The sequence below is a fragment of the Pelobates fuscus genome, chromosome 7 (assembly GCF_036172605.1).
Source record: "Pelobates fuscus isolate aPelFus1 chromosome 7, aPelFus1.pri, whole genome shotgun sequence".
Lineage (NCBI taxonomy): Eukaryota > Metazoa > Chordata > Amphibia > Anura > Pelobatidae > Pelobates > Pelobates fuscus.
In genome coordinates this window covers 111679095-111699665 of record NC_086323.1, presented here as the reverse complement: position 1 = coordinate 111699665, position 20571 = coordinate 111679095, and the positions used below count along the sequence as shown (strand labels likewise).

The 20571-nt window shown below is 40.1% G+C and overlaps 1 protein-coding gene across 1 annotated transcript in view; it reads right to left on the bottom strand.

Annotated features, from left to right (window-relative positions):
* Positions 1 to 20022, bottom strand: part of TNRC6B (trinucleotide repeat containing adaptor 6B) — a 117798-nt gene extending 97776 nt beyond the window's left edge. Inside the window, 3 exon segments of the mRNA XM_063426400.1 lie at positions 19818 to 19885; positions 19887 to 19959; positions 19961 to 20022. Coding sequence (XP_063282470.1) covers positions 19818 to 19885; positions 19887 to 19959; positions 19961 to 20022 — 203 coding nt within the window.
* Between the last annotated feature and the right edge of the window lie 549 nt (positions 20023 to 20571).

Below are 20571 nucleotides of genomic sequence, written 5' to 3'. Positions count from 1 at the left end.
AAAATAGCACACATTTCTTGAAAATAGCATGCTTTGTACAACAGTATTCATTTTTTCCTATATATGCCTGCTCAGACAGAATATAATGTCACATCAGATTCATTTAACTCTTTCCCAGCTATATATAACAGTGTTATACACATGCAGAAATGTAGGCATTATTAATTCCCAAACATACCAACTGCCAAAGAAAGCCCCCAAATTTGAGCAACACATTCCTGGTTAGTCTGGCCATTTTCAGATGCAGAGATATATGGGGGTGGAGATATGATCTGAATGCAGAAAAGTTGTTTACAGCACAAGGGAGGAGATGGCTAGGAAATTTCTATAACTCCCACAACGTGGGACATTATCAATTAAAATCAGAAACAGTACGAAATTAAAGAAGTCTTAACCAAATTATAACGGTCACAATTCCATAAAAAAAAAAAAAAAAAGTTAATCAAGATTAAAAGCTATATTGAGAATATAAAATAAAAGCACACCTTCCAATCTATGTCAGCTGACAATCACATATGCTGCTGTATACTTTGTGTAAATGTGATCAAATCATATTTGAGGACAAATCACTTTTTAATTAAAATGTCCACAATTACACCATGCATAGTGATGCAGCGAAATGAAAATTCTGGGCCGAAACCGAAAATTCCGGATGCCCTTGATCGAAAGCAGAAACCGAAAATGACTTTTACCCAAATGATTTTTAAAAAGTTTTTCCCTATAATTGTAATATTAGACTTCATGAATTTAATTAATCTATTATGAAAAACTTCCCCTCTCCCTTCTCCCTTCTCTTTTAGTGGTCCCCCCCCCCCCCCCCCCCCCCGCTTAATGTTTCTCTCCCCCCTCTTTTTTAGTGTTCTTTTATCTCCCCCACCTGTGTTCTCCCCTCCCCCGTCCCATAGTGTTCTCCCCTCCCCCGTCCCTTGTCCCATAGAAAAACCCTTACTTTACAGTGTAGCAAATCCATAGCATAAATTCTAGGTGTTGTTTTGGTTCAGAAATTGGGAAATTCTTGATTGAAATATAAAGATTTTCAGGAACCAAGTTAATTCTGGAAGGAAGTTTCTGGTAGTGATTCTGGAAAGATGCTTTCCCTGCAGTCTGAGCAAAGACCATGCTTACATTCCTTCCTAGGGACACCTCTAATGGCTATCACTCACACTATCACGCCACTATAGGAGTTTCTTGATGCTTATACGAGGGTGCTAAACGCTCTTCATACACTGAGATGCGGATTGGTGCATTATCATTAGTATTGATCTCATAGCAGAGCAGCATAACATTTTTTTTTAAAGGTAATAAAGTCTTTTAATTGCGTTTTGCGGGGGGGTATAATCTAACTTGTTAGGAAAACATGTTTGTATTTCTAAAGTTAGAGCACTCCTTTAATACATGCATTATAACTAGGTAAAAGAAACATGGATAACATGCTGCCAGTTGAAAGAGCCTAGTCATACAAAAAAATGACAGCACTTTTACGGTTTAGGTTTGAAGAAGAGAATTTGCAAGCCAACTTTTTCTAAAATCTGCAAAATACATTTTAAGCAGTAACACTAAAAAGAAACTAACCACATCTCATGCTTACAAGGTCATGAGTCAAGTTTTTTGTCATTATATGTAAGCAGTCTGACCAAAACAATGCCCACTTCTCTTGTAAAGAAAGAAAGAAAAAAAACAAAACATTTATATATATATATATATATATATATATATATATATATATATATATATATATATATAAATAATTTATTTTATTCTTTTAATCTGGGTGATGTTTACAGCTAAAGTCATATGTAGATGAAACTGTACTGCATACTTTCACATTTGATAAGATCCCATCCACTTCAAAATTGTGCAGATTCCAGGGTATGACTGAAGTAGATTCAAAGTCAATTCACACAATCAAAAAACATCAAAACATCCAATTCATGTGCAAATTGTTATTGGTACCTTTATCATGCTGCTTACTCAAAGCCTGCTTGGCTATGGAATTACGGTATGTGGCCACCAGCCTCAGGTCAAATTTGTTTTGTATCAACTAAAGGAGACTTGGTTGATATACTAAATTCCACTGAACTGGTCATTAAATAATCAAGCTATACTGCACACATACCTGTAAATGAAAGAACATCTCACTAATACAAAAAAAGAGCTAATACATGTTCTAGCAACCAGAGTGCTACAGTGACGACAGACAGGAAGCAGTAGATAACGCACACAATCCACACCTAACATCAAAAAATAATATAATGCATGTGAACTAATAGCAACCAAACAATGTTATTTATCCAACACCAAGGTTTAAGCATTCATAACAAGTGGTTAGGCCAATCCTGTTAGAGCACAGCAGTAATGTCAATAACTCCATCTAGAGGTAAAAGCAAGTAATTTAATGTATCTTTTGATCTCTGACTTGCATGTAACTAAAAAGGAAGGGAGAATAATTCTGAATTTTATTCTTGCAATGGGCAAGCAGACTTAACTCAAAATAGGATTAATAGATCAAATACATATGCATAATTTGACATATCTAAATGGGTCAAGCTCGTACAACATACCGAATAAACATTGCAGATAGTATGTGCTCTTCTACCCTATCCAACGATGTTCCAAATTAAAAAGGTCGTACTATCCAAAACACTCTCAGGCAATGGAATGCTACAGCATGAACTTTGCTTTAGCCACTCTGTGTAGACTGAACAACTGAGGGTGCCCAACACAGGCCATGAAAGCATCATACAGCTCAAAAACAATACGATGGCAGACTTGTGCGCAGTTGTGGTTATCGTGCTAACAATTTAATGTAAAAACTTGAAAATTATTTTAAACCTGTATATGGGAAAAGTATAATACTACAGATCACTAGATTATTTCCACCAATAATACAACATGCTTCTTAAATAGTTAATGGTAATAACTTTATTTTACATGCATGTAGATGTGGAGCAGTCATTCATTGTGGGAGTTTATTTTGCTGATCCGTATACATTTCTACAATAACTAACCCAATTTATTTTACAGTTTTCCTTCATTTAATCACTGAAGTAGACTGAATATCATATCCACCCTGAGCGGAGCATGACACTCCTTGAGAGCACCGAGTTAACACTCAGCGGAGGTAAATCAGATTATCTTGCAAGGCAGGGCTGTGGTCCCCCAGGGTGACCTGGAGGGCGATCTCCAATTTACTCTGTGAGGTAGGGAGACGAACCATAACCACTACAGCAGGCTATAAAGGTTATACATTTATAAATTAGGATCTAGCAAAGATATCAACCTATGTAGCTTAGCAGTCCATCATAGCTGTATAATTTGCTGGAATATGTGCTAAGGAACATGAAAGAAAATAACCTTTGAGTTGAAATAACAGTGCAACAAGTAAGGGAGTACAATAAAAATATATGTGATGGAATGAGTAAAGGCCCTCTATTGATAGCGATACCCAATACTTGTAAATTGTACTGTTCTATTAAAGGAACACTATAGGGTGAGGAAAACATGCACTTCTGACCCTACAGTGTTAAAAATTTAATCTAGCCCCCCTGACCCCCACTTTCACCCTAAATATAGTAAAATATTACTTTTATTCCAGTCAGCTGCTGCTGGCTCTGCCCCTGTTCTGCCTGCTTGGCTGACATCATCAGAAGTAATGTCATGAGCCAATCACAATGCTTTCACATAGGAAAGCATTGCATTGCCTGACCTTGTCAAGAAGGCAGATCAGGGGCAGAGCAAGCACAAGCCAAACACAGCCCTGGCCAATCAGCATCTCCTTATAGAGTTGCATTGAATCAATGCATCTCTATGAGGAAAATTCAGTGTCTCAATGCAGTGGATAGAGACACTGTGCAGCACAGCCCCAGGAAGCACCTCTAGCAGCCATATGAGGAGAGGCCAGTAAAGGTATTACTAGACTGTAACGTAAACAATACCTTGTCTCTGAAAAGACTGTTTAACCCCTTAAGGACCAAACATCTGGAACAAAAGGGAATCATGACATGTCACGTGTCCTTAAGGGGTTAATGCAAAAGAGAGAATGATTATACTTACCAGAACAAACAACAAGCTGTAGTTGTTCTGGTGACTATAGTGTCCTCTTAAAGCTGTATTCCTGGAACTATCGCTCCCTCTGCCCCCCACTCCCTCCCAGTAAATAAAGGGTTTAAAACCCTTTACTTTATCCCAGCACCACTGTCCCTCAGCTCTGGGTCGAAGCTCCTCCACCTTGTGCATTAGACATCCCCACGGGAAAGCGTGAGGACGTCCAGCATCAGATACCGGACCAAAGGTCCGTTTCAATCCAGGAAGCCATCTAGAGGCAGACTTAGAGCTGCAATGTTTCTATGGAATTGCAATGTTTTACATTGCAGCACTAAGTGCAAAAGGGATAGTGCACCCAGACCACTTCAATTATCAGAATCCCTTTAAATTATTAGAAAAGGGTAGGTAGGATGGCCATTTTACAGTTATGCAGCCAGATGCCTCTGAATCCAAGGCTACATACATAATTCTGAAGTGTAATAAGCATGGTGGGAACATGACAATTCAGATAACTTTCTGGATGTCTACCAATCCTTTATATTTGGAACTCCAATGCAACACTTGAGAGTGGATGGGGCCTGAATATTACATGGCTCTCTACCATTTGTATTTCTCGTTTCTGGAAGAAGGAAGGACATTTTGGCAACCCAACATCCTTTTTATGAGGGAAACATCCCGTAAGACCCTACTCCGCTAATAGGAGTCGCGGTTAACACACAGTACCGAACGAATAACTGATTCCTGATTGTTTTTAAACTTTTTTTCTGTTTATTATTTATATAGCGCCATCAGATTCTGTAGCACTGTACAATGGATGAAGAGAATACATAATTCCAACAAAACATGAGTAGGTTATAGAACATATCAAAGCATTGAAAGTCATGTTTCAGTCTTTGCAGATGAGAAAACTCTAAAGTAATACAATTTGAGCAAGATATCACTTTGCTGCAGAGGGATTGCAGATTAATTTTAATGTAAAAAAAATGCATTAATGCACTTCAGAGTAAAGAATACACAAGCAACGTATACCCTTAATGGAAGCAAATTAGGACACACAAGAAGGACATGGGAATTCTTATAGACAACAAACTATGCAACGATGTGCAATGTCAATCAGCAATGGCTAAGGCCAGTAAGGTATTGTCATATATGAAAAAGGGCATTCATTCATGGGATGAGAATATCATTTTTCCTCTTTATAAATATTTGGTAAGACCACATCTTGAATATGCTGTGCAAATTTGGGCACCTGTACTAAAGACTGATATCACGGCACTAGAAAGAGTGCAGAGATGGGCTACAAAATTAATAAAAGGAATGGAACCTATCAGCTATGCAGAAAGGTAAACAAATTTAAACCTCTTTAGTTTAGAAAAACGTCACCTGAGAGGGTATATGATAACATTATACAAATATATCCAGGGCCAATACAAACCATTGTGTGAATATCTATTCACAAACAGGACTATACATGGACACGAGGTCATGCATTTAGACTGGAAGAAGGAAGTTTAGTCTAAGGAAACATTTTTTTACCATAAGAACAATATGAATGTGGAATTCTCTGCCTGGAGAAGTGGTTTTATCAGAGTCCATACAGATGTTCAAACTGCAAATATATGCATACTTGCAAAAACAGAATATTCAATTATATAATGTTTCAACTGTAGGGTAATAGCTTCTTGATCAAAGGATTAATCTGACCACCATTCTGGGGTCAAGAGGGATTTTTTTCCCCTAGTTTGCTGCAAAATTGGAAACACTTCAAACTTTTTTTTTTTTTTTTTTTTGCCTTCTTTTGGATCTACAGTAAAAAAAACAAATGTGAAGAGAGAGGAACTTGATTGACAGGTGTCTCTTTTCAATCCATGTAACCTGTTACAAATAGTGATAGGACTATGTAACTAAATGTTGAAAACTACAGTTAAAGGACCAGAATCATTTTGCACACTGCTATTTTGATTTCTGAGGAAATACCAAACTATAAATAGTATTATATAAAGTTACATCATTGAAAAGATTTGAACGGTGTATTTCAGAAATCCGTGATTGTTTGCATAATTAGAAATTATTGCTACTGACATGAAGCACAAATAGACGTGCCAGGATAGTAGTAGTCCAATAAGTGATACAGAATATATGCATGTACATATTTAACTATTTTTAGCACCTCCAGGTCCTTATAACATGGATTCTCATCACATTCAAAGAACTGGTGAAATAATAAGGGCCCATGACAGACATATGGCCAACATACTTTGACCTAAAGCTATTGAAGGACAAGTGCTAGAATACCAGGCATATGTATTGTGGTAGGGAATAAAAAGTACACTGCAAATACCAAGCAAAGACAGGCAACAATTCAAAATGCCCTGTGTGGTGGAAGACTTGTTGAGACTAAATTCAGATTGTAGCAAATGGACTGAAAAAAATGCATAGTGAAGCTGCTTTTTCCCCATCACATTTAACATTTTTATTTAAAAACTGCAGCCATCTCATGAATCACCCTGAAAACATTAAAAAAGGGAGACCAAAGCCATGGTTACATAGCTGAAAAGAGACTTGCGTCCATCAAGTTCAGCCTTCCTCACATTTGTTTTTTGCGGTTGATCCAAAAGAAGGCAAAAAACCCAGTCTGAAGTGATTCCAATTTTCAACAAACTAGGAAAAAAAATCCTTCTTGACCCCAAAATTGCAGTCAGATGTCTCCTTGGATCAAGCACTAATTAGACCCCACTAATTAGAAATTATATCCCTGTTTAAACATCTATATGGATTCTGATAAAACCACCTCTTCAGGCCGAGAATTCCTTATCTTTTTAGTTCTTACTGTAAAAAAAAACAAAAAAAAAACAAAAAAAAAACAAAACTTTTCTTTGCCTTAGATTAGATCTCCTTTCTCCCAGCGTAAATGTGTGACCTCATGTCCTGTGTATAGCCCTGTTTATGAATAGATTTCCAGATAATGGTTTGTACGGGCCCTGAATATATTTGTATAATGTTATATGCCATGCCCTCTGAGGTGCCGTTTTTCCAAACTAAAGAGATTTAAATGTTTAATCTTTTTTTGTAACTAAAATGCTCACTTCCTTTGAGCAATTTTGTAGCTCATGGTTCTTAAAGGGACACTGTAGGCACCCAGACCACTTCAGCTAATTGAAGTAGTCTGGGTGCTGTGACCCTTTTGCACTTAGTGCTGTAATGTTGAAACATTGCAGTTCCAGACAGCCACTGGGGTGCTTCCAGAGTCTAAACTGCCTTTTGTCAGTTATCTGACGCTAGACATCCTCACGGACCTCCAGCGTCAGATTTTACCCATAGGGAGGCTGATATCGGCAGGGGAGGAGCCTGACCCAGCGCCGAGGGACATCGGCGCTCAATTCAGGTAAGTGACTGAAGGGATTTTAACCCCTTCAGCCCCGCAGGAGGGGGGCACTCCGAGAGCCTATAGTGCCAGAAAAACAGGTTTGCTTTCCTGGCACTATAGGATCCCTTTAATAAACTTGGATAAGAAAGGGGGTGGTCACCTCTCTTTCTTTCTCTCTCCTTGTTTTTCACTACCTCATACTGCATCTCACCTCTACTAAAATAAAGGAAAACTCATGCCTAAACCTAAGCACTCTCGATCGTGGCATTAGTACTTAAAGTACAAACTACGGATAGGGAACGACACTAATACGCAACGTTGAGATACAATGGCCAGGTACTGGCAAAAGCACCACCAACAGCAACCAGAAGAACTGAAGGTGTATATCGTGTGGGGTGCCCCTGGCGGGTGTCGGGGTGGGAACGAGTGGCCGGCTGTGTGTGGCCGTCTTGGCGGCGGTGCAGGGCCATCTTTGGTGTCTCTGTGTGGCCGCCTGGATGTCCGCGCATGGGGGCTGTGGCTCTGGTACACAAAAGCAATGATACCTGTATATAACCACTGTGAAGGCTTTCTGTAACCACCATACTGAATGTAAATAGACAGCTTACAATGAACATGTGTCCATCTTGGCATCCCTGTGTGGCCGCCCCTCTGTATATGTGTAACAGATATGTAAAATGTGCATGGCTAACCCGGCATCTTTCCTAGACCTTCTCAGAGACTAAGCAAAATCGACTGAATATGTTTCCCTATGTATATGTTAACATGAGTAATGTGCTCACTTTTGTACCCAGTTTGTGCATGACCTGACAAATAAAGAATTAAAAAAAAAAAAAAAAAGAAAGGGGGTGGTCAAGAAGATGAATATTAAATACATTCACAGCACCCAGGCAAAATTATGAAGTAATCGTTTATTCAGCCCACAGAATTCCATAAAAGCACTGTGTGACAAGAAATATTTGTGCAAATATGTATAAACAAAGTTGTAAAGCATTACCAAAATGATTCAATAGGTTTACATTTCACCACATAGGAAATTAAAGGGACACTAAAAAAAATAAAAAATAAACTTAAAGGGACACTGTAGACACTATAACCATTTCACCTCCATGAATTGGTTATAGTGCCTGGCATCTCCTGACATTATCTGCGGATGCCAGGATAGTGTTCAACCATTTATCGAGCAGTTTGGATCGTGTTCAACCATTTATCGAGCAGTTTAATACTTAAAAAGGGTCCATGGTCAGCCCACAATCCGGCCTCTTCTGGAGGAGTGGCTAAGGCAGAGATTACAGACTTCCTCGTAATCATATTCTTCATACCCTCATTTGGAGCTTTGATTGGCCGAGTGTGTAAGCTGACTGCTTTTAGCCTCTCAGCTGTCCAAGCCTGCTCAGGCTAATACTTCCTCATTAGCCAAAGCAGCATAGAAGGGATGGTCTGTTGGGGACTCTCGATAAGCATTAAAAAACAACATTAAAACCTGTTTAATACTGAATGAAATGTTTGTACCAGGGGACTCCAGACCTTATAACCAGTTTAATGAGATGAAGCCGATACAGTGCCCAACAGTGTGCATTTAATTAAGAGTCTCCCCCTGCTGCCTTGCTGTTGAACAAATGTGTAATTTTTGAGAAACTGCACATTTACATTTTCCATGTCCACTAGTAGTTATCAGACAGGCTGCCACTAGACGTTTTCATAGCCACTAAACGTTTTCATAAAAAATAGACTTTTATCCCCCAATTTACCTACTGTGGCCTAAAATTTTAAATCCACTTTCTATTGTATTTCACTACATAACCAATACATTGGGTATTTATCTGCCCAGAAGAGTCTAGAAAGCCAACAATAAATTACCTCAAAACAATTACTTGTAATGTAAGAGGTTAAAATAAGTAAATAATAAAGTTGCCCAAAGGCTCTATAGTAGCAAAGATTAACTAGCAACAAACCATCCCAGTGAAAAAGGAGAGGTTCAAGAATTGAGCAAACTAAGAATGCATAAGTACTCACAGCAGAGCACAGCTTACTGCTGAGCTGTCACTTTCTAATGAAGAACTGCTCCTTGCTACATTTTCAGGAAGGGATAGATTTGTGTTTCCTCACCTCAGCACACACTATTTTACCATTTATCAGGATGAATAATTCAGAAACTTAACACTGTAGTCACCCAGAACACTTCATCTCAATTAAATGGTCTGGGTACATTGGTCCTGGTCATTTTAACCCTACAATTTTATATTGTAGGGTTAAATGCACCTCTATTGGCCATCTTCCTGACAGCTACAAGAAAGGACATCACTGAAGGAGGAGCTGGAGAACGGGGTATGTAACTTTTCAAGGGACAGCACACTTTGCTGGTGGATTTTACAAATATCTATAATATTTTTTATTAATTGCACACTATCCCTCTCAATAGCCAACCAGTGATACACAGTGCGTAAGTTGAATCTCTCAGCCCATCACTGGCCACCAAAAAAAAACCTTATTATAGGGCAGGCATAGGCAACCTTCTGCACCCCAGATGTTTTGGACTACACCTCCCATGATGCTTGCCAGCATTACGGGTGTAAGAGCATTATGGGGGATGTAGTTGCCCATCCCTGTTATAGGGTGTGGAGAGAAGAAGGGAGGAGAAGGGAGGAGACAGCATTTTCAAACAGTTTACCAGGTTCCATGTTGCCCAACAAGTCTAAGACGGCAGCCAGTCACTCCTGCCAATAACTTAATATTTTTTTTTTATATAGGATAGCATCAAAACCCAGGCTCATTCAATGGAAGACCCCCTTCCATTTCCCTTCACATTTCATGACTTATAACTGAGCATGGAGCAGGTTTATAACTGAAGTTATTTTTGGTAATCTCTGAGCATCTCTTCTGCAAAGAAGCAGGAGCTGCAGCCAAACTGAATGGAGACTTCAGCTTGAGCAGCAGTTTCATTCCTATTTTCTTAGAAAGGCAACTGTTACACAGTGTTGAACTACAAATTCATTCATTCCTTACAGGAAGTTGCAAATCCTGGGTATTTTAAGCATGCACATGAATTACACAACACTTTAACCCCTTAAGGACCAAACCTCTGGAATAAAAGGGAATCATGACATGTCGTGTCCTTATGGGGTTAAAGGAACACGAACCTGTATTCCTGACCCTATAGTGTTAAAACCACCATCTAGCGCCCCCCCCCCCCCCCCCCACCCCCCTCTTGTCTCCCTAAATATAGTAGAATCTTACTTGCATTTAAGTCTACAGCTGCTGGTTCTGCGCCTTTCTGCCTCAAACTGCCTGCTGTCATCATCAGAAGTTATTGTCTGGGCCAATCACAATGCTTCACCATAGGATTGGCTGAGAATGTCAAATAGGCAGATCAGGGGCAAAGCCAGCACAAGTCAAACACAGCCCTGGCCAATCAGCATCTACACTAATTCAATGCAGGGCTTGGCATATTTGCTTAACCCCTTAAGGACTAAACTTCTGGAATAAAAGGGAATCATGACATGTCACACGTCATGTGTCCTTAAGGGGTTAAAGGGACACTATAGTGCCCGGAAAATAAACTTTTTCCCGGCACTATAGCTTCCCCCTCTGTCAAGGCACCCTCAAGTCCCTTACCTCGGTCCAGCGCCGATATTCCTCGGTGCTGGCTCAGTTCCGCCCACACTTCTTCCCCATATGTCTAATTCGCATGCGCGGCAATGGCCATGCTCTCATTAGGATCTTATTCAATGCTTTCCTATGGGGAAAATCTGACGCTGGAGGTCTGAGACAGCCACTAGATGAGGAGTTAACCCTCAGAGGTAATATGTGCAGTTTATAAAAACTGCAATAATTATCACTGTAGGGTTAAGGGTGATGGGAGTTTGCACCCAGACCACTTCAATGAGCTGAAGTGGTAAGGGTAATGGGAGTTTGCACTTCAAAGAGCTCAAGTGGTCTGGGTGCCTACAGTGTCCCTTTAAAACCTGGAAGTCAGCTAAAAAAGTTAGGAGACAATTTATTTATTTATTTTAAATAGTTTTATTTTCAAAGAGAAAAATACAATACTTAAAGGGACACAATGGTCACTAGAAACACTACAGCTCAATGTAGTGGTTCTGGTGTCTTTATCCTGTTCCTGCACACTTTTCAATGTAAATACTGCATGTGTTTAAATTACTGGCTAGTTACACCTCTAGTGGCAGTCACTTAGACGGCCACTAGAGGTGCTTCCTATTGATCCAATGCATCTCAATGAAGAAATAGCTTCCCAATGCTTTTCTATGGGAACGCCTTGGCTGAGATCAAGATTAATTATCTAAGCCATGGAGGCGGGGCTCACTGAGAGACACACACAAACACATTCTGGAGTGGATCATTTCCCTGGGGTCCAGTTAGTGGCTTGAACCTATAATCTTCAGCCCTTCTTGCTCTGCTCCCTTACGCACTGTTTAGTGATGAAGGTCCGGAGTGACCTCATATTCTGGCACCAGCCATCACTGCAAGGGGTGCTAGGAAGCGGAGCAAGAACTGCAAGAAGATTACTGCTCTCTTGCATGGGATCCTTTCGTCTACCAATCCTTTTTAGCTATTACACATGTAAAAAAAAAAAAAAAATTAAAAAAAAAAAAAAATTAGGTTCATAAATAAATGAAACCATGATTAAAGGAACACTATAGTCCTATAGTTTGGTGCAGTGTCCCTCCCTCTTAACTCTGATGAAAAACAATGCAGTTTATGAGAAACGGCAATGGTTACATTGAAGATTAAATCCACCTCTAGTTGCTGCCAGTATGACAGCCATTAGAGGAGATTCCGTGGCACTGACCAAATGAAATGTGATGCATAGGAAAGTTCCTATTATGTGATCTCATAAGAAAGCAATAATTCAGTGCTTTCTTAAGATGAATTTTAAATGAGGAGCATTGTATTGGACAGCGGCTGAGACCAGAAATGGACACCTGGAAAGGACTAGGTACAGGGAAACTATAGTAAGTATTTATTCCCAATACCATCATGTTCCTTTAATGAGATTGTGGTTATCACATCAAGTATACTCTTCATGAACCTCTTGATGCCTACTCACATAATGGGTCACTGTTACAAATAGTATGTGTTTAATTCTAGGCAATTCACCTTATCAAGGGCCCAAGTAACGTTTCTTTATGTGCAACAAAAAAAACAGACACTGCATACATATGAACAGTTGAGTTAGTATGCCCTTGTGCATCAATTGACCGATCTCAGTCAATGACTGACAATCTGCGCAAACGTAACCAAACGGGATTATAGATAGCGTTGCTGAAGATTTTGGGATATGTTTTCCGTTTGAGTGCAGCAAGTAAGCAAGCACCTGTTTATGCAGGAATACGTCAACCACTTGATGTGCAGAAACAAAGAAAAGAGCTTATCAGAAGCCATCAAACTTATAATAGCAGATGACAGATTAATTTAGGGCTTGACAAATTTGCTTTCAATCTAGGAGCCAGCTAAAAAAAAAAAAAAAAAAAGTTAGGAGGCAGTTTTCTTCTCCCAGTGACAAAAATACATTTCTTAATGTAACACTACAGCTTTATGTAGTGGCTCTGCTGTTTATATCATGTCCCTGCAGGCTTTTCTGCCTAGTAACACAGCCAGTGACAGTCACTCAAATGGCCACTAAAAGTGTCTCCTATCTCATTGCTGCACAGCGTGCAGCACCTACATTCAGCGTCTCCACGCTCTGCATGGAGGCGATGAATGTTCCCCATAGAGATGTGTTAATTGAATGCAACTCTATGAGGAGATGATGATTGGTAATTGCTAATCTCAGGAGGCGGGCCAGATGCAGCAAGACAGGCACGGCATTGGGGGAAGAAAAGCTAGTAAAAACTCATTCCCATGTGATCAGAGGGAGGACTGAGACAAAAAAAGACAGACACAGACACACTCATAACTAATAATAATAATAAACTATTATTTGATACTCTCAAATGGATACACACCAAGATTCATAGATACACAAAGGAAAACCCAGTTTTAAAAAAAAAAAAAAAAAAATACATATTTTTAGCCACCCTCCTGTTTCCTACTTTTTGGGCTCAGAAGGGTAGCTTCCATGGCGTCCAGTGGGACTGGGCAGCAGGTGACATCAGGTTAGTGGGCCTGGCTGTGACTTCTGGGTGTGGGCTGCTGCTGGTCCAGACTCACCCCTCCTGTGTCTCTATCCTCAAGCAGCTCTTTGCGCACCGAGAGGAAGTGAAGGCAACTGTGCTTACTTCCTCCCAGCACTAAGGCCGCATAGGCGAAAGGGCGGGCAGCCGGCTCGGTGGCATGGGTGTGCGGCGAGGAATGTCGCTTTTACCTTATGTTCTGCAAGCAAGTGATTACAGTTCCCTTCACTTACTCCCGGTACACTGATGTTCTATCAAATTCCCCTAGAGCTGCACAGTGATTGAGATGGGAGGAGGAGGCAACGCGCTGACCAATCTCGATTGGTCAAGCCTTGGATTAGTCAGTCAAATAAATCAAATATCCAAAGACAATCATGTTTTATGCTATAGAAAAGCCAAAAAAATGTTTTGAAGCACACACATGAAACATAAGCAAGACCTTTAGAGCTTAAACGGATACTGTAGTTACTATAACCATTTCATCTCTTTGAATTTGTTATAGTGCCTGAGGTCACCAGGTACTTTCCCTCAATTCAAAATTAAACCATTTTTGAGCAGTTTAACACTAAATGTGGATTCCTAGCCACCCACAGTCCAGCCCCTACTGGAGGTGTGGCTAAGCCAGATTACACACTTCCATGTAGCCATACCCTTCATACAATCAGTTGGAGCTATGATAAGCTAAAATCAGTCAGGTGACTCTCAACCAATCAGAACTGCCCAACTGATGCTAAAGCTAATGCTTTCTCACTAACCAAAGCAGAACAGAGAGGAGGGGGGAAAGGATGTATGGGCTGCTTGGGACTCTCATTTAGCATTTAAACACTTATAAACTAATGCTGAATGAAATTATGGCACATGGGGATTCCAGACACTATAACCAGTTTAATGAGATAAGGCCGTTACAGTGCTTATTGTCTCTGCACAACATGAACACGCAATGCGTTGTATAAATATTTTTGTATGAGTAGCAAGAGAGTGAATTTCCACATTATGATGTCTCCAGCAAAGGCAGTAGGCATAAGTCGCCAGGGAAGAGGTGGACCTCATCGATAGCCACCTAGTACCATACCCACTACATCAAGCTGCAGTGGCTATTGTGCTTGAGGTAAGCATTTAAATAGACACTCTAAAATAAATTTTTAGGTAGTAACTGCATGCCCCCTCCATTCATAGAGACAAGAGAAATCTGAAAGTGAGGAGATCTTCCCGACTTTACACTGCCTGAATTATCATACAGCAGTAAAAGCCTGAGTGCCTCAGCTTACCACTGTGACTCATTGCTAGTATGAGATCGCATGGCTGACAATCTGCTTTAGCCATACCTCTAGCAGTTGTAAAGTATTTCATAGTGATGAAAGTGATGGAAGAAAGGAGGTAAGAGGCAAATACTAAAACACAGGAGAGATGGAAGACAAACGGAATATGAAAGCAAGAAATCAGTTTTGTTTTGGAAAGGATATAACAAGGAAAGGCAACTTTCGGCACGCCAGATGTTGTGGACTACATCCCCCATAATGCTCTTACACCCATAATGCTGGCAAAGCATCATGGGAGGAGTAGTCCAAAACATTTGGAGAGCAAAAGGTTGCCTATGCCTGGGATACAATAAACGTATTGTTTGAAACATGCATGAGCGCAGGGTTTTGTCTGGATATCTGCGGTTCCGTTGAGGTAGTGCTGACCCCCCCACCAAAAAAATAAATAAATCCCTTTTTACACTCACCTTGCATTGGCTCCATTTCCTCTGACGTCAGCCACGAGTGCCGCTTGCGCATTATGCCTCCCACAAAGGGAAAGCATTGATTCAATGCTTTCCTATGGGGGGGGGGGGGGGGGGGGGGATTTTAAGACAGTGGATGTCCTCATGAAAAGCATGACAATGTCCAGCATCGTTTCACAGACACGAACTCTGTGAAAGGCCAGGAAACGCCTCTAATGGCTCTCTGGTAGACAGCCAATAGAGGCAGGATTAACCCTGCAATAAACATTGCAGTTTCTGTAAAACTCCAATGTTTTACATTGCAGGGTTAAAGGAACAGTAACACTGCCCCCAAACCTTTTCAATGAGCTGAAGTGGTTTGGGTGCCAATAGTGTCCCTTGAAATATTCTTATCACTTCTGTTAATCTACTAGCAAGAATAAGCATGTAAACACCATAAATAGTCCTTTCCCATAACACAGAGGATTAGATTGTGCATTAGGATTCTGTGAACATCAGTATCTTAGGTTGATATATTTTATCCCATAAACTAACTTAAGCCTTGAGATGGAAAGCATTGTTTAAACCACGGTTATACAAACTTTGACACTCCATAACGGCGGCAAAGCATTACAGGAGATAGTGCTTGTCCATGCTCTAGTAATTTCGCACATGGATTACTTTAAACGTCTCCTAACTGCTCTTCCCAAAAGCCATATTGCCCCGCTACAGTCTGTAATGAATGATGCCGCCAGACTGATTTTCCTCTCCAGTCGGTCCTCCCACACCTCACTCCTCGGTCAGTCCTTACAATGGCTTCCTGTATACTATAGGAGTCAATTCAAAGTACTAACCCAAACCTATAAAGCATTGAACAATCTTCACAAATCCATAGGTACGCCCCTTTTTGGTCTCTACCCACTGCCCATAACCTTCTCCTGTCCGCTGCTCGCACCTGTACGACCAACTCACGCTTGCAGACTTCTCATGGGCGGCTTCCTTCCTATGGAATAGCCCGCCTGCCATCAGACTCTCCCCTAGTCTTCAATCATTTAAGAAGTGCCTTAAAACTTACCTCTTTAGGAAAGATTATGGCCTCCCAGGGTAACCTCTACCGCACATACCCGTCTCTTGCCCTCTCCTAAAGGGCAGCACTCTCTCTCCTCCAGCTCTGCTTCACTCCCACCTTATTTGATTGCTATTTCCTGTTCCATTGCGTTTTATACCCCACCTCCAATAGACCGTAAGCTCGTTTGAGCAGGTTCCTCTTAAACCTTAAATCGTTCCTGTAAGTTTTCTTGTGATTGTCCTATTTATAGTTAAATCCCACCCTCTTATAATATTGTAAGTGGCAATAATAATAATGTAGTTCACATCATCTGCAGTGTTAAAGGTTGCCTACACTTGGTTTAAATTATGGATTCATGCCCTCCATCCTGCAGACACATTTAGCGCTGCTGCAGTATTGTTACGGTCAGGGCCGGCCTTAGGCATTTGGGCGCCCTGTGCGAAAAATCTTCACAGCGCCCCCCTTCCCCCCCCACACACACACACACACACACACACACACACAAACACAAACACACTGTCATACACAGACAGCCACACACAAACACACACAGACATGGAATGTGACGGCAGATAAGAACCATTCGCCCCATCTAGTCTGCACACACACAGTCACACACACACACACACACACACAGGCAGACAGGCAGACAGTCACACACACACACACACAGGCAGACAGGCAGACAGGCACACACACACAGGCAGACAGTCAGGCACACACACACAGGCAGACAGTCACACACACACACACACAGGCAGACAGGCACACACACACAGGCAGACAGTCACACACACAGGCAGACAGTCACACACACAGGCAGACAGTCACAGACAGTCACACACACACACACACACACACAGGCAGACAGTCACACACACACACACACACACAGGCAGACAGTCACACACACACACACACACACGCAGACAGTCACACACACACACAGGCAGACAGTCACACACACACACACGCAGACAGTCACACACACACACAGGCAGACAGTCACACACACACACACAGGCAGACAGTCACACACACACACACAGGCAGACAGTCACACACACACAGGCAGACAGTCACACACACACAGGCAGACAGTCACACACACACAGGCAGACAGTCACACACACACAGGCAGACAGTCACACACACACAGACACACAGACCGACACAGACACACACTAACAGACAGACACACAGACCGACACAGACACACACTAACAGACACAGACACACACTAACAGACACAGACACACTCTAACAGACACACACTCTAACAGACACACACTCTAACAGACACACACGCTAACAGACACACACAAACATTTTTTTTTTAAATTTCTTTAAACACACACTCCCCCACCCCCCCCAGCCTCATTACCTAGGGAGCAATATAAACAGTGCCTTTTCTCTATAAAGGCAGTGTTTACAGCAAAATGCCTGCACAGACAGTTATACTCACCAGAACAAAATTAAGCAGTAGTTGTTCTGGTGACTATAGTGTCCCTTTAAATGTGGCCACTAAGTTTTGACATTTACTTTTCAATTCTTTACATCAATGTTTAGTAAATAATCCACAAGGACCAATTTTGGATCCCCCCCCCCCCCCCCCCCCCCCCCCCCCCCAAGAAACATTGGGCTATGGTTATTCTGAGCAGAATACCTGAAAATACAGACTACAAATTAGCATTAAATCAAAGTGTGGAAAATAATTATTTTTTGCTGTGTTTTAAAATAAACATGCAATAACATTGTTCTCATCTGCTTCACATTTCCTAAATATTTCATTAGTAGTTTCACGTACCATTGGGGGTAATTAGTAAACATAATATATATATATATTTTTGTTATTTTTTTTTTTCTATAGCGCCATCAGATTCCATAGCGCTGTACAATACCACTACTTTTAGAAGCCAAATATGCAAGAACCTTTTGAAAGAACAGTACAGTGAGCAGACAAGCAATGTTTGTCCCTCCCCTAGCATTGATATGCTAATTGACACGGAGGTATGGAAATTATACAAAAAGATTTACTTGCATTGAAATGGATCACAAACCGCTACGACAACATAAGTTTGACTATTGTTTTTATTTATTTTTCCTATGTGATTTTTGCACATCAAACAGGCCTATAAAATTGATTAACATACAGATAAACTAAGAGTTACATTCTTTCATTTTATAAAGTAGCTTTTACGGATATGCAGCAGAGCAAACACCATTTGACAGGCAGATCACAAAACTGTTTGCAGTTATAATGTTTCCAAAACGGCTTTAATATTGCTTTGAAATATACTTCTACTCTGGCACATAAAAACAGCCAAAGAAGCTGACAATTCATGTGCCAATTCACATTTTTCATATTGTAACACCCTCCTTAACCTTCGCTTAAAGAAACTGTAAAATGTTTCAATGGTGATATAGATACATAGTTAGATACACAGCTCTAAAAAATTAAAGGGGGTTAAATTGTGTATGAGGAAAAGAAGGTTTAAACCCCTATACGTCTCATGACTTTGGCGATCAGGTATTTGCCTAAACTGAAGGGGTTAATCCTATGTCACATTGCACTTCAATAGTAATTATCACTTTTTTCCCAAGCGCTCACACCCTTTCAGCTTTTAAAAATAAAATCCAGTATGAAGAGTGCCAATGCCTGCCGTTTGCATATATACAGTAGCTTGCAGCATGCAGCTCAAAGAGGAAAAAAAAATATATACATGTATATACCCCAACCCCCACCATTCGTTCTTCCCCATCCTCCCCCTCCCTTCCTTCCTTCTCTCTCCTCCTGTTAGGCCTTAGTGGCTTCACAAATGCAAATCCGTTGATATTTAAGCAAAATTCATCAGTGCAGATTTCAGACTCAACAAGATTTAAAAAAAAAAAAAAGTAAAAGAAAACCATAACTTTTTTTTGTATCTAGGATATAAGCCTAAATGCGACATTTATAAACAGATTTTACAATATATATATGTATGTATATAAAATACATTTTTTTTTTTAAATGCATCTTTAAAATGACATATGGAAATAAAAATGCAAGTTAACCACCAATTCCCAGAGTCAAAAAACAATTAAAAATGCAATAGGCACACTGCAGAGAAAAAAAAAGAAAAAAAAAAAAGACAAAACCCCTCTAAATATAACGAATAAAATAAAAATGGTAAAAAAAAATACTGTTTTCTGCAGAAATGTAACATAATAAACAAACATGCAATAACAGGCTATTGCAACGTTTTTAAGCCATAATAAAAATCTAAAAGAAATATACTGCAGCAAATCCGTGGATGTTTTTCTACCCGCACGGCTCTGCTGTATAAACGACAGTGTAGAAATAGGACAAATATGTATATAAAAACACTGGAATGGAAGACATTCCATGCCAGAAGCACAAGACCTCTACTCCACAACTACAGAGGAAAAAAGATTAATTGCAAACACAAAAAATATTAGGTGTTAAAACAGAAGACGCAGCAAAGAGGTTTAAACAGTACTGACCTTATAAAGTGCAACTGTGCTATAATCCAGCGATTTGAGGCATACAAGGTAAATCCAGTACAAAAAAATATTAACGATAATACACAAAATAAAGAGACGCAAATGCTAAACAAAACACAATAAATTCCAAACACACGGTTTCTGCTTTTTTTTTCTTCTTTAAAGGGAAATGTGCATAAACCAGAGACTGGCAGCCATTTTGCATTGATCGTTCTCTCTCTGCTCTCTCCTCCCTCTAGCTCTCTCTCCCTCTCTGAAGGAAGCTGCTTTTTTTGTGACCTTCAAATAGAGGCAGGTCACGTGACCAAGGCTGGAGCTGTCAGTCAGGAGAGCTGTGGAATGAGGGGTGGAGACAGGCAGCCTTAAAGGGCCAGTATGTTGGTGTTGCCAGACAGAAGAGCATCTGGCTTCTGCCTTAACCTTCTCATAATAGCAGACTATTAAAGAATACATACATCTTTATGTAAAGAGATTTTAGTCACTATTATCACTATTCTAAACGATTTACCCTTTTCACACCAATTGTTTCTGCATACTTTTTACATAAATTTTTTTTATTTATTTTTTTAAACAGATGGTTAGAACTATATTACTTACCCATAAAGTTCTATCACTTGCATAAAACAAAAAAAAAAATAAAAAAAAAAACACTAAGTAGATAAGTTACATGCACACTAGTAAGGTCGATAAATATGCAGAGTATTTGGTTTAGGAATTACTCAATATATGCAGGATTTCTCTCGTTTAAAAAAAA